Source organism: Nycticebus coucang, chromosome 9 (assembly GCF_027406575.1).
Source record: "Nycticebus coucang isolate mNycCou1 chromosome 9, mNycCou1.pri, whole genome shotgun sequence".
Taxonomy (NCBI): Eukaryota; Metazoa; Chordata; class Mammalia; order Primates; family Lorisidae; genus Nycticebus; species Nycticebus coucang.
Genome location: NC_069788.1, coordinates 115,630 through 137,500, shown reverse-complemented (window position 1 = coordinate 137,500; position 21,871 = coordinate 115,630). Strand labels below are relative to the sequence as shown.

The 21,871-nt window shown below is 40.7% G+C and overlaps 1 protein-coding gene across 3 annotated transcripts in view; it reads right to left on the bottom strand.

Moving 5' to 3' along the window:
* SYNCRIP (synaptotagmin binding cytoplasmic RNA interacting protein) overlaps window positions 1-21,274 on the bottom strand; it is a 24,659-nt gene extending 3,385 nt beyond the window's left edge. The window contains exons 1-10 of one of the 3 annotated variants that reach the window (XM_053601586.1): window positions 20,920-21,274; window positions 19,583-19,742; window positions 18,737-18,855; window positions 18,502-18,609; window positions 15,657-15,770; window positions 15,380-15,556; window positions 5,519-5,654; window positions 4,419-4,624; window positions 2,140-2,289; window positions 1,695-1,816 (exon numbers count right to left, since the gene is read on the bottom strand). In XM_053601586.1, the coding sequence (XP_053457561.1) occupies window positions 1,695-1,816; window positions 2,140-2,289; window positions 4,419-4,624; window positions 5,519-5,654; window positions 15,380-15,556; window positions 15,657-15,770; window positions 18,502-18,609; window positions 18,737-18,855; window positions 19,583-19,730 (1,280 nt within the window). In that variant the 5' untranslated portion in view covers window positions 19,731-19,742; window positions 20,920-21,274. The remainder of the gene's footprint in view (window positions 1-1,694; window positions 1,817-2,139; window positions 2,290-4,418; window positions 4,625-5,518; window positions 5,655-15,379; window positions 15,557-15,656; window positions 15,771-18,501; window positions 18,610-18,736; window positions 18,856-19,582; window positions 19,743-20,919) is intronic. The other 2 variants (XM_053601587.1, XM_053601585.1) reach the window with 2 other exon arrangements.
* Window positions 21,275-21,871: the final 597 nt, after the last annotated feature.

The following is a 21,871-nucleotide window of genomic DNA, read 5'->3' as shown; positions in this document are numbered from 1 at the left end:
ATAATTATTTTAATACCCTCCATTACATTTTCTTTTTTCTTTTTGAGACAGTCTCAGTCTGTCGTCCTGGGTGGAGTGCTATGGCATCACAGCTCACAGCTCACAGCAACCTCAAACTCTTGGGCTTAAGCGATTCTCTTGTCTCAGCCTCCCAAGTAGCTGGACTACAGGCACCCGCCACAACGCCCGGCTAGTTTTTAGAGACGAGGTCTTACACTTGCTCAAGCTGGTCTGGAATCTGTGAGCTAAGACAATTTACCCGTCTCTGCCTCTCAAGAGTGCTGGGATTACAGACGTGGCCAACGCACCCAACCATTTCTATTACATTTTCAAAATCTATGTATGATGCTTGAGATCTATGGGGTGGCAAAGGATTAAGAAGCCTCTTTTTGATACAAAGGAGTCAGAATCTATCCTAAGTAGAGATTTAGTATTTTCTACCTCTCTGAAAAGAAAAAACAAAACAAAACAAAACCACCACTCTTTAACCAAATATTATATTTGGACAGCTAACATTTAAAAACACTTTCAGAAGCACATCCTTTTTCAGAAAATATCCTAGACTAGGGCGGCGCCTGTGGCTCAGTGAGTAGGGCGCCGGCCCCATATGCTGAGGGTGGTGGGTTCAAACCCAGCCCCGGCCAAACTGCAAAAAAAAAAAATAGCCGGGTGTTGTGGCAGGCGCCTGCAGTCCCAGCTGCTCGGGAGGCTGAGGCAAGAGAATCGCTTAAGCCCAGGAGCTGGAGGTTGCTGTGAGCCGTGTGACGCCACGGCACTCTACCAAGGGCAGTAAGTGAGACTCTGTCTCTACAAAAAAAAAAAAAAAGAAAGAAAGAAAATATCCTAGACTGATTTTTCATTCATTTAACAAAATTCTAGTTATTTGTAACTAGAATTGCTTTCACGAATATGTATAATAGCAAGAGCTCAAATACATAGTCCTTCAGATTCTTGATGTTTCTCTATGATACAAACCTTTTAATTCAAATAATCTTTAAAAGGTTAAGGTATGTATGTTACTGCATTTGTTTCACAAGTTTGAGTACTATCCATTAATTCTCTGGTTAGAATTCCAACCATTAAAATGCATACAAAACCTTTTTGTTTAATTGTATCAATTTTGGTTGGCTACAGTGGCTTATGCCTGTAATCTTCTGGGAGACCAAGGCAGGTGGATTACCTGAGTTCACAGGTTTGAGACCAGACTGAGCAAGAGTGAGACCTCTGTATATAAAAATAGCCAGGTGTTATAGTGGGCACCTGTGGTCCCAACTACTCAGGAGGCTAAGGCAAAACGATTGCTTGAGCTCAAGAGTTTGAGGTTGCTGTGAGCTATGACACCATGGCCCTCTATCAAGGGCGACAAAGCAACACTGTCTAAAGAAATAAAATAAAATTTGGCTCGGCGCCTGTAGCTCAAGCAACTAGGGCACCAGCCACATACGCCAAAGCTGACAGGTTTGAATCCAGTCCAGGCCCGCCAAACAACAATGACAACTACAACCAAATACTAGACCAGGTGTTGTGGCGAGCGCCTGTAGTCCCAGCTACTTGGGAGGCTGAGGCAAGACAATCGCTTAAACCCAAGAGTTGGAGGTTGCTGTGAGCTGTGACACCACAGCACTCTAACCAGGGCAACAGCTTGAGACAAAAAAAAAATAAAAAGTAGTAACAATTATATAAATTTCACTTACATTTGATTCTTTGCTGCTTGCCTCTGAGCTTTTCTTTCTTTCCTTTTCTGATCTGGTGGCTTAGCAAAAACAATTTCAATATTTTCTCCCTCCAAGTCTTTGCCATTCATTTCCTCCATAGCCTTAAAAAATTAGATAATGATCAATATAAAAACAGAACTTTCATAATAATTATGATTCATTTAACATCAAAAAGTCATTTATTATTAATGTTTAAAAGATAATAAAAAGCCACAGTGAAATAAGATTATTAGATTTTAAAGATACGGGTCAATTTCTTTTTTAATTGGAAGACTGCCTAACTCACTAAACTAAGGACAGTACAGGTCAGCTTGGTGGATTCCATGACCTGAGTATTGCTCCAATTTTTAAACTATTCTGGTCCTGAGATGACTAAAAACTGTCAGTTTGATTTAGATGCCACTGATAATCCCGTGTTATTTACCTTGACAGCACCATCTCGCTCATCAAAATGAATGAATGCATAATCTTTTAGTTTCTTCACTCGTTCCAGTTTCCCAAACTGACTAAATGCCTTTTCTAAAATCTCTTCTGTTACAGTATTGGCAAGGTTGCGTACAAATAGCACTTTTACCTGAAAGTAAAAAAAAAAAAGGGGGGGGGAGCCTCCCTGGATTAGTTGCAAAGTGCTAAATTTCCAAGACAGCACCATCCAACCCTGCAAAGTTAACTTTAATCACAATCCATTAGAAATACACATAAATTTCCAACTTCTTTAACCACAGAACAGGATTGCTCGATGAGTTCAAGACCTGAAACGTCCAAACATCTTACCACAGGAGACTCAATTTCATCCGTCATTAAGGAATTGCAAATTAAAACAATAAGATAACACTACACACCCTTTAAAAAGTCAAAATCCCAAGCACTAACACCACCAAATGTGAGTAAGGGTCTGGAACTACAGAAACTCACTCACTATGATGGCCAGAATGGTATGACCCTTTGGAACACAATTTGGCAGCTTCTTAAAAAACACTAAGAACTCTTACCATACAATTCACTCATTAGTTACCGAAGAGTTAAAAACTTACAGCTATACAATAACCTACGAAGGGATATTTATAATAGCTTTATTTATAATTAACAAAAATTGGTAGCAACCAAGACATGCTTTAACGGGTGAATGGATAACATTATTTGTCACTATGAAAAAAATGAGCTGTAAAGCCTCATAAAGACACGAAGGAACCCTCGCTATGTATTACTAAATGAAAGAAGCCAACCTAAAGGCTACAAGCTATTGATCACAACTATGAAGACAATAGTGAAGAGATAAGTGGTTATCAGGGGTTGGATGGGAAAGGATGAATAGGCAAAGCAGAGGATTTTTATGGCAACAAAACTGTTCTGTATGATGTTATAATGGGTATATGTCATTACGTATTTGGCAAAACCCACTGAACGTACACCATGAGTCAGCCCTCATGTACACTACGCACTTTAGGAGATCGATGTAGGTTTGTCAATTTAAACAAATGTAGTATACTACTCTGGTGCAGAATACTGTTAGTAGAGACAGTGTTTATGTGGGGGCAGGAGATATATGGAAATTCTCTGTACCTTCTGGTCGATTTTGCTGTAAACTTACCACTGTTCTAATAAAGTTTACTTAAAAGGAAACACAGACTATTTACTTCGTAGTTCTTATTACATTAGTAATTATTTTGCAATAAAAAGGGCAAAATTAGCAAAAACAATTTCCTAACGAAGTCCCCTATGAAAAAACTAACACTTAACACAGGTGGTCAAAACTAACTAGGACCTGCTTTTAAAATCTTTGACAGACGAGAAAGGAGTATTCAAAATATTAGTAAGATAAATTGTTCTCTCAATCCTGAAAGCTTCTTAAAGTACGATTACAAATCTTAATCTTTTGACTAAGAAACACTATCACTTCCTCCTAAAATACTTGAATACCATCTGAACGTTACTCTGAAGTTCTAACCCATTGAAAGCTTTATAGGCCAGAGGAAAATGGAAACCTTATCCTTCAATAATATTCATAGCTCTCTTGGCAGCTCACGCCCTCTTCTTGGATTTAACTAATTGTATTTAATACCTAGACTAAAGGATTCTTAAAAGACAAAGGGTAGAAAAAGCTGCAAATGGCATTAGTGTGAAGTGTTGACCTGAGATGTTTACTCTCAGAATGCTTCAACTTGACTCTTGAAGCAGGATACCTAGCTCTGCTAGGTTCAATACAGTTCACAGTTCACTATTTTTTGGAGGACTTTTAACACAAAACCATGCAAGCTAATGGCGCCATTCTTAAAAACTCAAAAGAATAGCCGGGCATTGTGGCGGGCGCCTATGATCCCAGGTATTCAGGAGGCTAACAGAATCACCTAAGCCCAGAAGTTGGAGGTTGCTGTGAGCTGTGATGCTACAGCACTCTACAGAGGGTATCAAAATAAAACTCTGTCTCTAAAACAAACAAAAAAACTCAAAAGAAATTGCTCTTATTAATCACACAAAAATGGAAGTGAATCATCTCTGTGGCATATAGGCTAACTACTCTATTGAGATTATGATGGCTATACAATTTCTATATTCACTTGCCTCTGATTCATTAGTAAAGAATATTCCTCTCACACCCAAAAATCTAGTTTAAAAAAAAGTTCACAATTCATTTTATAAGTTGTCTATTTTACCCTCTTCACCCACTCAATCATTCAAAAAAGGTTTTTAACTTATCATTACCTTTGCCATGACCTCAGGATCAGGATCTTCTATAGGATCAGCCCATTCGACAGTTCCAACATTCCCCCAGACCTTGACTTTACCGCTCATTAACCTGCGTCTTGCTTGGGCGGCTGTTTTGTGATCTTCATATTCAAGAAAACAAAAGCCTCTGTTTTTTTTCTTGTCATCCGGTTGGTGGTACAAAATGACATCGGTAAGACCCTCTGAAAGTAAGTAACCATCAAGCAAATCAAAGGATTTATTTTCCTAAGATATTATTTAAGTATCCAAATGCAAAATAATCTCTTTTCACAACCATCTTTACAAAAGAGGATCAAAAAAAGAAGTCCAGATAATATCCTAATCTACCCTTTCCAAGTTTTCCCAACACAGAAACCCCCATGAAAGAAAAAATATTTTTAATTAATTCTAAAGACTTTTTCTGCTTCCACTAACTAAAGCACAGACAAATAAAAATCTTTAAGTAACTACCATGGGAAACTGGCAGTACAGTAAAATATGGCTGAAACTTTTTCTTGAATGGGCAGAGATGTTCGTCATACAGGGTCTTACTGTAAGTTCGAAAACTCATACTAGAAAAAGTGCTTTGAAGGGTGGATTAGGCACTGGCTTCAGTGCACAACTTCCCAAGGAGAGAACTTCAAAGGTTATCATAGTGATGCCCAGGAAAGAGGTACAAAGCACTTTTCCTAAGATGAGTTCACAAACCTAACTGTCCAATCTTGTGTAATTTCTACTTATGGCAAGAATAATTATTCCTGTAATTTGGAAAATCAAAATCATTATTTGAACAATTCTATTGGTTGAATACCAATAGTTTCAACTAATACCTAGCGAAAGAATCTTGCAAAACTAAGGAAGCAGAACGATGATTCTGCAGGCTGAATCCAAATCCCAGGTGCATTCCTTATTAACCTCCAAATAACTTTCAGCAATCTTTTCTAAATCCACCGTGCCTGCTTTTTCTACCTAAAAAATAGGGTTACATACCTTATCGTGTTGTAGGGAGGACTCAGTGAGTCGATCAATGACACATAGAAATATACTATTATCTTCATTATTATACATTGCACCACCTTCCAAAAAATCCAACTTACCTGTTACTTTGCTAAATTCTTCAAGAATCTGTTCCTTGGTTTTACTCTTAGGAATAGAGCCCACAAAAAGCCTATTGTTGGCAACTGAGATGCAGACACCAATGTGTTTTCCAGAACGAATTTCATGATTATTATACTGAAAAGAGAAAAAGTGCATATTTTTAAATCACTTGTGATATCTCATTAAAACTACTAAGACACACAGCTCTCAATACAAAAGCAAAATTTTAACTAATTAAAGCTGTATGTTGAGCATTTTCATCCTGTAAAAAATAGTTTACTGGCCAGGTGAGGAGGCTAACACCTGTAATTCTAGCACTCCGGGCGGCCCAAGAGGGAAGAAAGATCACTTGAACTCATGAGTTCAAGACGAGCCTAAGCAAAAATGAGACCCAGTCTCTACAAACAATAGAAAAAAATTAACCAGGCATGTGTAGGTACCTGTAGTCTCAGCTACTAGGAAGGCTGAAATAGGAGGATCACTTAAACCCAGGAGTTTAAGGATGCTGCAAGCGACGCTGGGGCCATGGCACTCTAAGCCTGGACAACAGAGAGAGACTCTGCCTCAAAAAAAAAAAAAAAGCTTAAAAAAAAAAAACTTACCATAAAATTATAATCTGATAAAAAAAAAAACTTTGACAAAAAACACTATACAAGTTTATGAATTAATGTAAAAATGTGTTATTAAATCCTTGAAATCTAAAAACCTTGATGAATTAGGAGTCAGATCTGTAGCAGCTTAAATTCAAAAACTGCTGACTCCACACAATACCTTAACTTCTACTTAAATTCATTTTGCCAACCAATTATTCTCAAGCAAGGGAAATGTGATTCCAAAACCAGCAAACTTTCTGCCTTTCTAATAACCAACATCTAAGCCTCTTTTTACATCTCCCCTTCCTCTTAAAAAAGCTGCAAGAAGGAATTTTTGGCTTCCAATTATTTTTAGTCTAAGGAGCTCCATTTTATTTCAAATCCAATCCCTCTTTTTGTCCTATTTCATTTTCAGCAAGCATATAATAAAATTATGGAGAAAGACATGTTGATTATGGCCAAAGAATGGAAATAACTATAAAGCTACAGTAAAAAATGAATTAAATTTTTAAGTAACCATATCCCATCCCACAGAATGAGATATCGTAAAGCAGAGGCAAAATGTAATCCATGAAAGTCAATCACTATTATTTACAAACCAAGGTTCAAAAGTAACCAAGGTGTCTGGAAAAGTGGACTACGTAGACCACACAGTTAAAACCACTTCAAGGTTTGCTGGTAATAGTGGTGGCAGCACTGGCAACAGTTACTTATTAATCCTAACACCTGACCTCAAAAATCTATGCTATACTGAGACACACATAGAACCGCAAGAACTAAGAACCAACTGAATTTCCACACAGCTTGCAGAACAACCTTACGGCAAAAAAAAAAAAAAAATCTTCTATTATTTCCATTCTTGCATAATAGGTACACCAGGTGTAACAGAAGGAAACAGGTAACTCAGAAAGTCAATTCCTCCATGGTCCTTTCTCCATCTTCAGATCATCAAAATGAAACAAAGTACCAATACCGAGCCTCCAGGTTAAGAACAACTCACTTTCTACACCCACACACAGTCCATGTTATCAAGTCCCTAATCATCTAGACTCAAAGTTTATCTTTTTTCTACATTCATGTCAGAGATGTAACATTTGGGGAGGGGGGGTAAGGAAATCACTATTTTTGCCTATTGAAAATAATCTCTCAATGTTCCCCATCACCAGAGATAAAGTTTAAGTGTTTAGACATCATGTAAGACCACCCTAAAATGCCTGCTACCTCCCCTTTCTCTCTGCAGTATCTTCACCATTTATACCAGTTCTCAGACATGTAGTACTTCTAAATCTCTGAAGAAAATGCCTTCCCTGTAACTTCTACCACCCAAACTCCACTATGTATTTGTAAACTGAATTCAACCATCAGGTATTCTGCAATCTCTAAATCCTGTAAAGGTCAACAAAACATGTTAACATGTTAACATCAAGCAATAGTTGTCAATAAGAGTGATTTTGTCCCCCAGAAAACATCTGACAGTGCCTGGAGAATGACATTTTTGGCTATCACACTTGGGAAGCAGAGGGGACTTTGTCACTGTTATCCAGGGGGCAAGCACCCCTCAATTCACGTAAGGCAGCCCACCACAACAAAAAATTACCTAGTCTGAAATAACAGTAGTGCTGAGGCTGAGAAATCCTGCCATATACTGTTTTCTCATATAGCATTTACATTCTTTAAAAGTCTTTCTCTTCCATTAGATCAAGAACCTTTTAAAAGCAAAAAACATTCATGTTGCCCCCAATCAGTAGAGCTATAGTTAAATCCATCATAGTGTGAGATTATGGACAAGGAGATCACAATGACTTATTTTACAAATAAAGTTAACCTTAACCCTCGATTCTTATAAAACTGGAATTCTTGGTTCTACCAAGAAAATATGATTAAGAACAACCAAAATCCTTGTAAGAAATCCAGGAGGCAAAGACAACAGAGAATGGAAAAATTCCTCTGAGGCAACAATAATCACAGAAATACTAAGAGAGAAGCTAATCTGCAGCCAACACTTCCATCAACCATCAACATTAACAATGCTGTCTACGGCCATACCACTCTGAACGCGCCAGATCTCGTCTGATCTCGGAAACATTAACAATGCTGCTTCAAAGTAACAATGACTATGTTCATTATTATCTACAGAAAAACCACTTTTTCCTTCCAACCCATCATCACTGACTCTGCTCATCAAGTTAACCAAGTAGGATAGGTAGAAACTGTGAAGGATGACCATGGTCTCTGACCAATACAAACCACACCAAGATTTAGCAAGATTCATAAAATGGAACAGTAACTCTTCCCCACCCATATTTTTAAAATAAAAAAACTTTAAAGTTGAAAACAGTTGTAAGGGGTGGCGCCTGTGACTCAGTGAGTAGGGTGCCGGCCCCATAGCCCCCATATACCAAGGGTGGTGGGTTCAAACGCGTCCCTGGCAGAACTCCAACAACAACAACAAGCCAACAACAACAACAAAAGCCAGGCATTGTGGCGGGCGCCCGTAGTCCCAGCTACTTGGGGAGGCTGAGGCAAGAGAATCGCCTAAGCCCAGGAACTGGAGGTTGCTGTGAGCTGTGTGACGCCACAGCACTCTACCAGGCCGCTAAAGTAAGACTCTGTCTCCATAAAAAAAAAAAAAAAAAAAAAGAAAAAGAAAAGAAAACAGTGCTAAGTAACACACAGTGAATAAACTGGCTCTCTAATGAAATCAAGTCAGTAAAGGAGCAAAGTAAGGAGACTGAGTACCTAGAAATAGGCATTTCCTGAAGCAATATTCCATCTGTGGATTAAGCACACATTTTTATATGCACACCTGAATTGCTCAACCTTTCTCGCTCTTGTACTACTCTATCATCTTAAATTTAAAGACAATTCTTATCCTAGCAAGTAGATAAGTCAGATGGTAAAAGGGCAATACAAAAAAAAAAATCTGAACCTCAAGAAAGGTTCTAATTTAACACTGATAAAATCTAACTCTCAAGACACGATGCAATATCAAAAATGAATAGAAGGTGAGCCCTAGACCTTAAGCTGGTGTTAGAAATCTAGCCTTCTGAGAGGGACGGAAGGAGGGGGGTGGGGCCTTGCTGTGAGTCACACTTTATGGGGGCAAGACATGATTGCAAGAGGGACTTTATCTAACAACTGCAATCAGTGTAACCTGGCTTATTGTACCCTCAATGAATCCCCAACAATAAAAATAAATAAATAAATAAAAATCTAGCCTTCTGGATCAGGATTAAGAACACCAAAACAGTAGTGTTACAGTGTGGAATATTACTGTCATCTAAACTCAAAATTTTAAGTCACTTTTTCCTTCCCTCACAGTCACCAAATTTCCAGAAATTTAGCAATCTCAGATTTGGAATCTGATCCAGAAGCAGTTGCTCAGTCCTAACTCTTCTCAGTAAAGCTACTACCTCTCAAAGCATGTTCACTTTCATTCTAAATATTTATTTAGAAAGTCTTCTTTAGATTAAGCCAAAATCCACTTTCCTAAAAATTCTGTAGTAAATCTATTTCCTCCTTCAAAGAATAGCACTTAAAAAAAAAAATACCACTTCATATACCTGCACACACCTCTACACAAGACTAATCACTCCTTCACCCAATAACAGCAAACTAAAATGTCTCTAAGCAATATGGACACTGTTACGTATCACTGAAGAGTATCAGATATCCATAGCACAATACTGTAAATGCAGACTGAGATTATGAAGCCAAGAATAATAAATAGGATATTACTACTAATTTCTCACTTTTAGACACTATACCTCTATCACACGTAGTCCATATTACCTTAGCTTGTTAGTTCTGCATAAAACTTGACTTCTGTCAATTCGGTCTTACTAGATATGAACTGTATTGCCCAGGCTACCAAAATTTTTTCCAATTCTGATTTTGTCATCTAACGTATTAATCACTGAATGCACATTCAAGCCACCAAACTTTTCACGAACAGTCCAGCTATGCCCCAATTTGAATCACTGATAAAACTAGAACAGAACCTATCACACACCACTAGTAGTCTATCATTTCTCTCTCATACTCTTTGACCTCTCTTTCTATTGACACCCTCCTCCTGGCTTTTGTCCTATTCATCCCACCCTTCATCATTCGACCAGTTACATCATGTCCCTGAAACAAGACTCACAGCAGTAACTGCACTGTGCAGCTTGCTTACCCCAGCAGTTATGCACTACACCTTCTGGCACTGACTTAATGCAAGTTTTAACTCCTACTTATTCCAACACTGCTTCAGCAAGATTCACCTATTTTCGTCACTGTGCTGGTCAAACCTCTTTATCACAAAACGTTCTGACAACCCTAACCCCAAGCAATTTCCTTTTATCATTCCTTTACCCTTCCACAATTTGCTTCCCATGTGATTGTAGTTAGCGCTTTTCTCACATCCCATAACCCCTCTAAAGTCAAGAACATGGCAGGGAAGGGGGAGAAGAAAAAAATTAGTCAAAAAATTAAAATGAATAAAGTAAAGAACATGTATACCTGTGCTAAGTTCTTGTGTTTAACACACCAAACTTTTGCTAAATTGCCACTACAGTATTTCACGGACCTACTTTGTCAGCTGCATTCATCAAAATGGTGTACACACTCGGTGGTATACAGAACCAATGTGGCAAATAAAACCATCAGAACTATTTAACTTTTAATCTGCAAATAAAGACCTCATCTATTCCGGTGTTTGTTACACAGGTACTCTTAGCATTTCCACCAAAGGAAGACAACCCCAGCATTACAGCACCACTGCCCTGGGCCCCAATTCCAGCAACACAACACACACACATATATACCTGCCTGTCCCTTTCTGTGTTATAACAACCAGAAACACATGTATTTCCCAACATGCTCCAGGGGCAAGGGGAGAAAACATCACCCACTAGTCTATTCTAATCCCTACAACTAAAAGTAACCACAGAATAAGTAATTGCAGATGGAAGCTAAAATATCTTTTTTTAAAAAGCCCATGAACAAAAAGGTATATTATAAATTCTTGGATCATAAATGATGTTACATGGCACTGGTCAAGCCAGGCAGGTTACTTATTCAGCACCTACTTTATAGCAAGGACACTCTTTTAAACATGAAGAATAAAAAAAAATATATATATATATTTATATATATATTATATATATTAATAATAAATAATAAATATATATATTATATATATATAAAGTGAAGACTAAAGGTAAAAAAGTGCTTCTATTCTGAGGGGGAAAAACTTTTTACAAAGTAAAAAAATGATTTTAAGTTCTTCTAAGCAAAATCTATTTTATCATGTTCAGGGTACTGTGATGGGCAATAAACTAACTGGTAACAGTGCCTCTAAGTCAGGAAAAGCCTTCTAAGCTCTGACTAATGTATAGGCAACTAGGCTACTTCCAAAGTATACCAAGCGGAACAGCGGGTGGCCTTGAGATGGAAATGACCAGTTTATTTGGAGGACAAAAGAAGGCAAAGTATGGATGGAAAGGTAATGCAAGGAAGAGTAGGGAAAAAGAGATAAGGAACTTGATTGGATAGGGTCAAGAGTGGAAGTCATTTCAGCATGGCAGTGTTGACATAATCTATCCTGTTGAACATATAGGGCAACAAAAGGCAGAGACACTAATAAGGCTTCTTCAGTAGTCTGAATGGTACAAAGATACTTAGACCAGAGTGGTAGCAGTTAAGACCGTCAAGTGTTACATGCCAAAAATATTTTAGCAAGAGACATGACTAACTTCCTAAACTCCTTTTAACACTAACTATACCACTAAATAATTTAAAGAATCAGGCTACCTGGTAGCAAGTTGTGCTGCTGGCTTAAATTGTTATGTCTGGTCTACACTATGGACTCCAGTTAAAGAAATCTTGCACCAAACAAGCTTGTGGTATTTAGCTATATGGCCTCACACAAGTCACCAAGACTATTTACTCTTATACAGAACAAACATAATTCCACTTACTTGGAAGAATGAGTTGTGCTCATCACCTTCTCACAAGTCTAGATTTTGCTTCCCTAGCTAATTATCACCATTTAGGAATGAATGTTTTTATTCCTCAAAATGCAAGGTAGATGTTGGCTGGAAATCAGTCATTTCACAAATCTGCAGTCACTTCTAACATCATACTTCTTCAGCTGTTATTATCAACTAACCTATTTTTGTAAGTAATTCATATACAAATTTAAGATCTACAATAGTTTTTAATCTATGGGAACAAATCACTGTTGTATTAGTACCAAAAAATAAGGCCATACCTTTTGATAGTTCAGCTAATCGATCAGTGGACTATAGACTAGAGAAAAAATAAGGCTAAATACCATCCTGCCCCAAAACATTACTCAAGATACTCAAAACAGAAGCAGGTGCTCCAATCTTGTCTGGTTCGCAAATAATGTAAAAAAAGCATTTTCCCAAACATTTAGTTACATATAAACAGAATGAAACCTCAATTATATAAACATTCACCTTGGATAGAGTTGCAACTCAAGGAGAATTTTCAAGATATGACACAAGTAACAATGATGTCCAAAGTATGCTCCCTCCTCAAGGAATGTATGAAGGGGTACTTATTTCCACACATAAATACAAAGTAGCAAAAAAAAAAAAATCCAAATCAACTTAAGTCTTGTATTTTTTCTAGAATGCTTGAATTACTTCATTTCGCTAAAATCTAGTCCTTTCCTTTATTGTTGTATTAAGGCAAATCCTATCCACCATAAAGCATTCTTTAAAAAAAAAAAAAAAAAAAAGCAAATGAGGCTGGGCACTGTGGCTCACGCCTGTAATCCTAGCATTCTGGGAAGCCAAGGTAGGCAGATTGCCTGAGCTCAGGAGTTCAAGACCAACCTGTGCGACCCAGTCTCTAAAAACTAGCTGGGCACTGTAGCAGGCGCCTGTAGTCCCAGTTACTTGGGAGGCTGAGGCAAAACGATCACTTGAGCCCAGCAAGTTTAGAGGATGGTGTGAACTATCACACCATGGCACTCCTATCCAGGGTGACAGAAAAAATAAATAAAATAAAAAAAGCAAATGACGTGTTCAATTCATCTCAGTGGATACATACCACCTACCACTCTAAATATCTTTTAAAAGGCACCAAAAGGCAAAGCCCTATATTAATTAGGTAGTCAAAAATAATTAGGCCCCCAGATGACTCAAATCACAACAGAGAAATCCAAAAAGAAATGTAAAGAGGTTTAAAACAAGGTTTAGTTCCTACACCAGTCAAAAAGGCTGCTTGGTTATCTGTAGAAGTTCCTGCATTATAATTAAAAATTACATAAATTAGACTATTATTCTAACCAGCCTGCAGAAATGCAATTTTGTTAAGCCAAGACAATTGTCCCAACTGAAACATTTCAGTGTCTACTTAGTGGCACTCAACATCAAGTTATTGCTGGCTTACATCACCATTGTCTTCTTAAGGTTTCTGGAAATCCTCTACAAATCTAAGTGATTGATCACTTACCACAACTGTACATTTTGCTAGCAAAGATTAAAAAGCCTACAGTATCAGTTTAATGATCCTGTTTTGAAGTGTTAAAAAATGGGTGTGACAACACTGGGTAAATTCTTCACAGTGGTCTCCCAGTATATGCAGGGTATTGGTTCAAACAGCCCATATCAAAACTCACAGATGCTCAATTCACTTATATAAAATGGCATAGTAACCATATAGTCTACACTCATCCTCTCATATAATCTTGTATTTTTTACTGGATTTTTTAGGAGTATTTCTGTTCTGCAATTAGTTGAATCTGTTTACGCAGAACCCTTGGATATGGCGGGCCCACCGTTAAGAGCTTTTTGTAGTAATAATACTCATTGTTTTCTCAATCATTCTGCATTTTCCCTTACTGCTACTTTATTGCTGCCTGGCAAAAATGTTCTATTCTTTCACAGATTAAACTGGATGATTTCTAAAGTACCTCTTTCTTTTTAGAGCTCTGAAAAAGTCCTTCACTTGAACTGCTGAAACTAAAATTTTGACAGCTCAAAGTTTACCAGTGAATGACTCTCTACAGAACTATATCCCTTCTAAAATAGGAAGCATTCTGTAAAGAAAGGAAAAAGTCAACCATAATTTCAAAAATATGTATAACTCCTAAATTGTTTTTAAAAACACCTATATTCTTTCAAGTAGCATACTTTTCTGATGTGAAACCTCCACCATATTCAGTTATGCACGCAAGCAGAGGTATTCAAACAATATAGAAAAGGAAAGTGTGCTAGTTTTTTCTTCTGCAAGTTTGTCTTCATTCAAGTGATACATCTGATGGTGAGAAAAAAAATAGGAAAAAAACTTGGAGAAATCAGTCTGAAGATTCTTAAAGTCTGCTTTAAGTAAGACAGACAAGACAAATTTAATAACTATCTGCCATAGTGAGCCATCTCCTACAAAAGTTCCTCCCCCAGGGGTATTTCTTATATAGCCCCTAAATTTAAATTAACCCCAGCTCTTTAACTATAAAATGCAGAACAGCACTTTAGCCACGGAATTTAATGTGTTTGAAGAAAAGTAATAAAAAATATTTTGAAACTTCAAAAGTCTCACTTTGTCATCCCCATACAGTGCTGTGGCCATCATAGTTCACAGCAACTTCAGACTCTTGCTCTCAAGTTATTCTCTTGCCTCAGCCTCCCAAGTAGCTAGGGCTACAGGCACCCACCACAACACCAGGCTATTTTTGGAGATGGTCTCCCTCTAGCTCAGGCTGGTCTCGAACTCGTTAGCTTAGTTGATCCGCCCACCTTAGTCTCCCAGAATGCTAGGATCATAGATATTGAGCCACCACACCTAGCCTCCCTGCCACCAACTTTTTAAAAATCAGTTGGTCATCAGGCAATGTTTGCTGTTAGAAAGAAAAAAATCAGAAAAATAACTAGTCCTCATCTAACATCTGATCTTTAAATCAACTACTGCCATCTACCACAAAATCCTTTGTTTCATCAACTAGAAATTTAATTGTACTATCCTTGTGAATTATTTTAGAAAAAAGGATGGTCCAGGTGTAGCCAGAACCATGGGAACCCTATAAGTTACTTTTTAAAACCCTTTCACATTCCTATAAATCTAAACAAAAAATCCCACTAAGCTACATGTTTATCTACCACACTAACACACCCTGAATTCTAGCAAATATACAGGTAGGGGATGCTGTTATAAAGCTTGTACAAAAAACGTCTATTAAGTTCTTAGACACAACAAAAAAATTTTGGCATTAAAGATACTGAATGTGAAAACTGAAGAGGAAAAAAAACTTACCAATTTAACAGCCTCCTGAGCTGCTTCTTTTGTACAAAAAGTGACAAACGCATAACCTCTATTGAGACCAGTTAGTGGATCCATCATTAGACGTAGATCCCATATAGGTCCAGCTTTCTCAAACAATGGAACAAGTTCATCCTCAAATAGATCTCTTGGGATCTTCCCCACAAATATCTATAAATTAAACATTAAGTGAAAACTATGAAGACTTTCTTTTAGGAAACCAGACACCTGTGCTTTTACTACAAAAGGTACAAGTTTTTAGGTTCTTTACCTCAGTGCCAACAGAAGGCTGCTGACCTGAATAAACGGAATCTGGAGGGGGTCCCCCATACTTCCTCTGTCCGGTGGTCACATCAAGTGTGTAGCCTGTTCTTTCCAAGAGTGCCTTGAAAAGTCCAAATATCATTAATAACATTTAATTCACAGAACCACACCCAAGCATTTAGCAGTCAAATTTAAACCTGTTCAAATCTTTCCAATTATCTTGGCAACATTCCCCCATAGACAGGTTTCTATTGTCTATTTTAGAATTTCCCCTTTAATGTGCACTTTTTAAACCCCTAATCCACCATCAAAATTTCAAGACCTTGTTTCAATTATTTTCTACTCTCCACAGAAAATTAATATTAATCCATCAACAACTTCCAAGGTAGTTGGTATTTACCTTGCAATATTGCCTAAAAAATGATTAGACCTAATTTGGTTGAGTATCTACCAAGTTTCAATTTCTTAGCCAGTTAATTCCCCATACACCATTCCTTGGTGCACATTGCCATTCTGAGTACTCAGTCTTTGAAAAAATTACACTCCCTAAACCAGGTCTAGAAACCTGGAGCTACAGGAAAAATAACCTCTTACTACTTGACATTAACTGCCCATGTTTCATAAAACAGTATGGTTCATTCAGAGAATAAAACCCAAAATGACTTTAAAAACTTTATGAAAGTTTAACAGTGTGACACAACTTCTACATTTTATCTCCCCAAAGCAAAATGTTAACATTTGCACAGCTCATACAGAACATTAAGAGCTTCTCTTTACCCATTATGGTCAAAAGTACTAGAAAGTAGTAGTCTACCATTAACCTAAGAAAAATCATTCCCCTTCACCACCATAAAGTACAAAATGAGTTTTCTAAACAATAAAACCAATCTATTAGGCTAGTGGTAAATGCCAAAATAAAGACAAATACTAGCCATATATGATAAAAGTTATCAAAATGTTACTAATGATTTAGCATCACCTCAGTCTGAAAATGAAAATAACCAGTTTTTAAATTTTCTAAATATTAAATACTGCAATCCACAAAAACTACTTTATTCCTCAACTTTCTAACAAAGTTTCACAAAAGACAGCTTTTTCTATTACACCCAAATATGACTGCTTAATGGTGCAACATTAGACAATAAAACTAAAATGCAAACCTATGACTATCACATAAACTAAACCATTAAATAGCTTATCTTTCTTTTTTCTCACACGTAATCCCTGTGCTATAAAGAACTTATGCTTTTTCTACCATTATCGTTACAAGACCCAAAAAATACCTTTTATCAGTACATAAAGACAAAAAGGAAAAACTTGTTTCCTGCCAAACATTCTATACAAACGATCCTATGCCTTCTTGCCACAATTTAAGGCCTCCTCCAAGATACATACAACTGAAAGTCATAGAAACTAAATATACAGTTTATAAAATTTCAAATTCTAAGTCCCAAATGGAGACTTAATTACAACTGACATTACTGCAATGAAGGCAACTGTATCACATTTTTATGGCAAAACTAGATTTACAGTCCAAATTCAATTCACTTACAACTAGACAGCAAAAGCCTCAAATTCATGGTTGAGATTAACAGCTTTGGGGAACCTGTGACTTTGGGGTCACACATGGCCGTCTATATTTTTGCGTGCCCTTTATATAACAAATCCTTTTATTAAAAGGGTGCAGAGGCCGGGTGCGGTGACTCATGCCTATAATCCTAGCACTCTGGGAGGCTGAGGAGGGAGGATCCCTTGAGCTCAGGAGTTCAAGACCAGCGAGAACAGATGAGGCCTGGTCTCTACTAAAAATAGAAAAAATAACCAGCTGTGGGCAGGAATCTGTAGTCCCAGATACTCAGGAGGCTGAGACAGGTGGACTGCTTAAAGCCAGGAGTCTGAAGCTGCTATCAGCTAGGCTGAGGCCACAGCATTCTAGCCCAAGTGACAGAGGGAAACTGTCTCAAAAAAAAGAGGGGGAGGTCCAGCAGAGGAAGATGAAGCGCTTTGTTTTTTTTTTTTTTTTAACCTCTTTTGGTGTTTAAAAAAATAACAATCTTGAAATCAGATGATTGCAGGAACCCCACCCCCATAACTGATTTTTCTTAAACTATAACCTCTGGCTCAAGAGTACTGTGTAAAGGGCACCAAGTTAAAAACATGACCACTTAGACGTGTATGATCTGGACTATGTGAAAAAGAAAAAGTATATGTATACATATATATACACACACACATGATCACCGTATTTTCTATGAACTATAAAACTCACTAACACAAATATGAAGACCCAGCTGAATTTGAAACCATTTATTTTTCCAAATGACCTTAAAACAAACCAAAACAGGTCTTCCACTCCCAGTCTCAGTTTCCTCATTTACATTTTCACACTAAACAATTTTATTGTTCAGAGCTGCTTTTTGGCCTTAATAATGCATGTTAATAGAAGAAGAGGATAGCAGGGTAAACATTCTAATTATATGGGGTTTGAGACACCTAAGAAAATAGCTGCTAAATGTATGTGGTGAAATAATTCCCTCACAGTTTGGCTTGTGCGGATTTACAACTTTTCAAAAAGTATCTAGATATACAATAAATATATTTCTTTAAATCTTTTATTGGGATTATCAACAGCACAGATTTAAGCATCAGTAGCTGGGTAACATAATAACCTTAAAAAGTTTTAGAAATAGAAATAAAGACAAGAAACTATCCAAAAAAATAATAATTAGGAATGATTAATATTATATCAATGTCTTAAAAATAAACACCTCCATTTCACAGTGGAGGAATATTTGCCAAAGTTAGAATAGTAAAAAGGGCTTTAAAACTAAATGGAGTTCTTAAAGACATACCTTAATTTTTGCCTCATCTGGTCCTTTACTGGAGTCTGCTACTTTGGTCCCCTGTTTTTCTCTCTGCCTGTAAGTCTTCATGACTCCACATAAAAAGGCACTTTTGTTCTAGGAAAAAAAAAATCCCATTCACATTTGACAGTGATTATCAAATCTGCATCTAATAAAACTTAACATGGCATATCAAAACTACTCAAATTTACTTCTTTTCACAGTGACATTAAATTAACATTACCTGAACATGAGAGAGATCACTGTCCTTAAACTGCTGAAGAACTGCCAATGCGCCGTCTTCATTGAATTCTTTTAAAGCTTCGATAGCTCTTTCATCTAAATCACTATGTGCAACTAGCCCTGGGGAAGAGAAAACTTAGTTAACAACTATTAACATTTTGGAAAAAAAATTTTTTTCAGTAAACACCATGACGGCAATACACATGTGCCTATACAAGTCTACTCTCCTCATCTATCTACATATTTGAAAAAGCACACACTTGAGCCATTCTGAACTGCATTCTGACCTAAAAGGAACCCTCTCAACCAAACTTACAATGAGCCAACTTCTCTCACATCTTGTTTGTCCAAGTCAGATGGTTCTGAATACTACAATATTTCAATGGCAAACATACAGGCTCACAAATGGTAAAAATCAACCAGCAAAACTACCAAGTATGACAAATGAATCAGTAACTCAATTTCAAACACCACTAGAAAAAGTAACAACCACACCAAAAAGCCAAGAAAGCAAGTCTACAGTTACCTAGTTATTTAACAACAATCCTACCATAAAAACACTCAAAAAAGTCAGAGGTCTTTCTCCCAACACTTAGCACCTGCTGCTCCTGTCAGGGACTCATCCAAGGGGCTTCCAGCCAGCCAGCCAGCCTCCAGCTGGTCTCCCCCTTTCCCTCCCTCCATACACTTTAATCTGTAGTTCAAACCTAAATTAACCAACTATCACACAAGGCAAAACTCCAGTTCCCACACTTTTTGGAAACCACAAAAAGTTGCTATTTTAGCTCAAAGCCAGAAATCCAATAGAAAAAATTCATAATATAATTTTGCAAGTGTTAGTTCTTACCTGCAACGTAAATTTCATCTAGTTTTTCAGCAACTTTCTGTGGTAAACCAGCATCAAGCAATGTCTGAAAATTTTCTGAATGGATAACTGCAGAAGTAGTATCCATGGGCTCTTCAGTACCATTTCCATTAACATGTTCTGTAGCCATGTTTCCAGAGATCTGTTCAAACGCAATAAGCAAAATTAAACTAGGATCTTCAAAGAGTGGAGGACAATATGAGAGCCCCAACATTGACTACCAGTTAACTACACCAGCCAGTTGCGCCTCTCTAAAGAAACCTTGAAGCCACTACCGCCTGACCAGCCAGACTCGTAGCGCGGGGCACAGAAGGACCGACTCCCTACACGCGGCGCGGCGCCGCCCGGCTCACCTGCCGCCGCGCCCTAGGAACAGCCGTGTCACCAACAGAGCGCGGCCGCCACATGCGGCGTGGACAGCCACGCCGGGCTCGTCCCTCTCGGAGGCAGCCCCGAGGGGCGCGCTTTTCCCGCCTGCCGCTTACAGATCAGGAACAACAGCCAGCGAAGAACAAAGCGCTCACAAGCCACCTTCCCACCCCCCAATTTCACCACCCGTCACCCCCGCACCCCAAATGCCGCCCCCGACTCCGCACCCCGAGCGGCAGCCTCCCCACCGCGGCCGCGGAGCCCATTACAAACACGTGCTCTGCGCCTTCCAATGTCCTGCAACTTCCTTCCGCGGACACCCACCGGGTCCCGGGCCAAGACCACCACTGGCTCTCGACAGCACCCGAAGAGGGCCGGAGCCCTGCACGCGGCAGTAGCACAAGCTCGACAGCCCGGGGTCGCGGCCTCCCCGCCTCCCGCCCGCCGTGACACAGGCTCCACCGCGGGCTCCGGCGACCCGGGCCTGAACACAGCCCGCGGAGCCCCCGCCCCTCGCCCCGGGCGCAGCGACTGCGGCGCAGGGCTGGCAGCCAAGCGGCGTGCGGGCGCACACGAGCAGCCAACACCCGCGGGACGGAGAACGCGGCGCGGCTGCGAGACAGGACCTGCTCCACCGCCCACTCTCGCGCCGCGGCGACTGCCCGACACCCAAACCCGCCGCCGCGAGCGGTCCGCGCGGGCCACGGGGCCGCGGAAGCGCCTCCTCCCGGAGCGCCGCAGACAAAGCCCGCGCGGGGCAACACATGGGCAGCGGGAAGCGGCGGCCGGGCCGTGGCCTACTCCGAACAGCCCCGCCAACGTGCTCCGCGCCCTCCCGGAATCCATTTTCCAGAAAAGCCGGCTTCTCCCCGCGCCGCCCTCCCCCCGCTCCCTCCACGATGTCAAGGAGCCCCCCCCACCAACCCGGCCCGGGAGCGGGCGGTCGTTACCTCCCCGTGAGGCCGAGGCGGAGGAATCCTGTTCGAGGAGATTGGGCTGCGGGAGACGCGTGCTCGCGGCTCCCCGTGTCCGGCGCGAGTGGAGCTGTTGTAAAATGGCGGCCGGAGCTCACGCCGCTGGCAGCAAACCCGATCCAGTTCCACTCGCCTCCGAGCGCGCTCCCGGTGCGCGCGCGCCCCCGCGTGACCCCCTCCTCTCGGCCCTCCCTGCGCGTCGCTCCCCTCGCTCGCTACTCGATCCCTGCCCTTCGCCAGCTCCTCCTTCCCCCACCGCCGCCGCCAGCTGCTGTCCGCCCGCTTCTCTCTCGGCCCCCCTCTTCCCTGCCCGCTCCTTCCCCCCGCTGCCCCGCTGCCCCGCTGCCCCGCTGCCCCGCTGCCCCCGCGGCCGCTCAGGCGCGAGTGGCCGCCTTCCCCGCCTCGCCCCTCGCTCGCTCCCCGGCCCGGCCCCAGTCCAGCGCGGCGGCTGCTCTTTCTCTCTCCCGCGCTGACGTGACGACGCCGCCGACGTCTCGGGACGCGCGCCCGCGCCCCGCCCCTACGCCCGCCGCGCTCCGCACCCGGGGGCCGCGAGACCCCGCCCTTCCGCTCCGGCGGCGGCGGAGGGGCTGCGAGTGAATGGATGGCCCGCCCCTTCCCCCGACGCTCCTCGCCCGCCGCCTTTCGGGCGGGGCTGCCGGCGCGGCGCGTCCCACTCGCTCGCCTTTGTCAGGAGACCGGCGTCTCCCCGCCCCGCCCCGCCCCGCCCCGCCCGGGCCGGAGGGCCGAGGGCAGAGGGCCCAGCGGCCCGCGCCGCTCCCTGAGGCACCCCCCCAACCCCCAGCTGTGCGTTCCGCACGCCTCCTGCAGCCGCGTGGCGGTCCTCTTCTGTGTCCACGCCACCGCCGCCCGCGCCCTCCTCGCGAAGCTGCAGGCGCACGTGTCCCGGGGCGTGGCGAGCAGACAA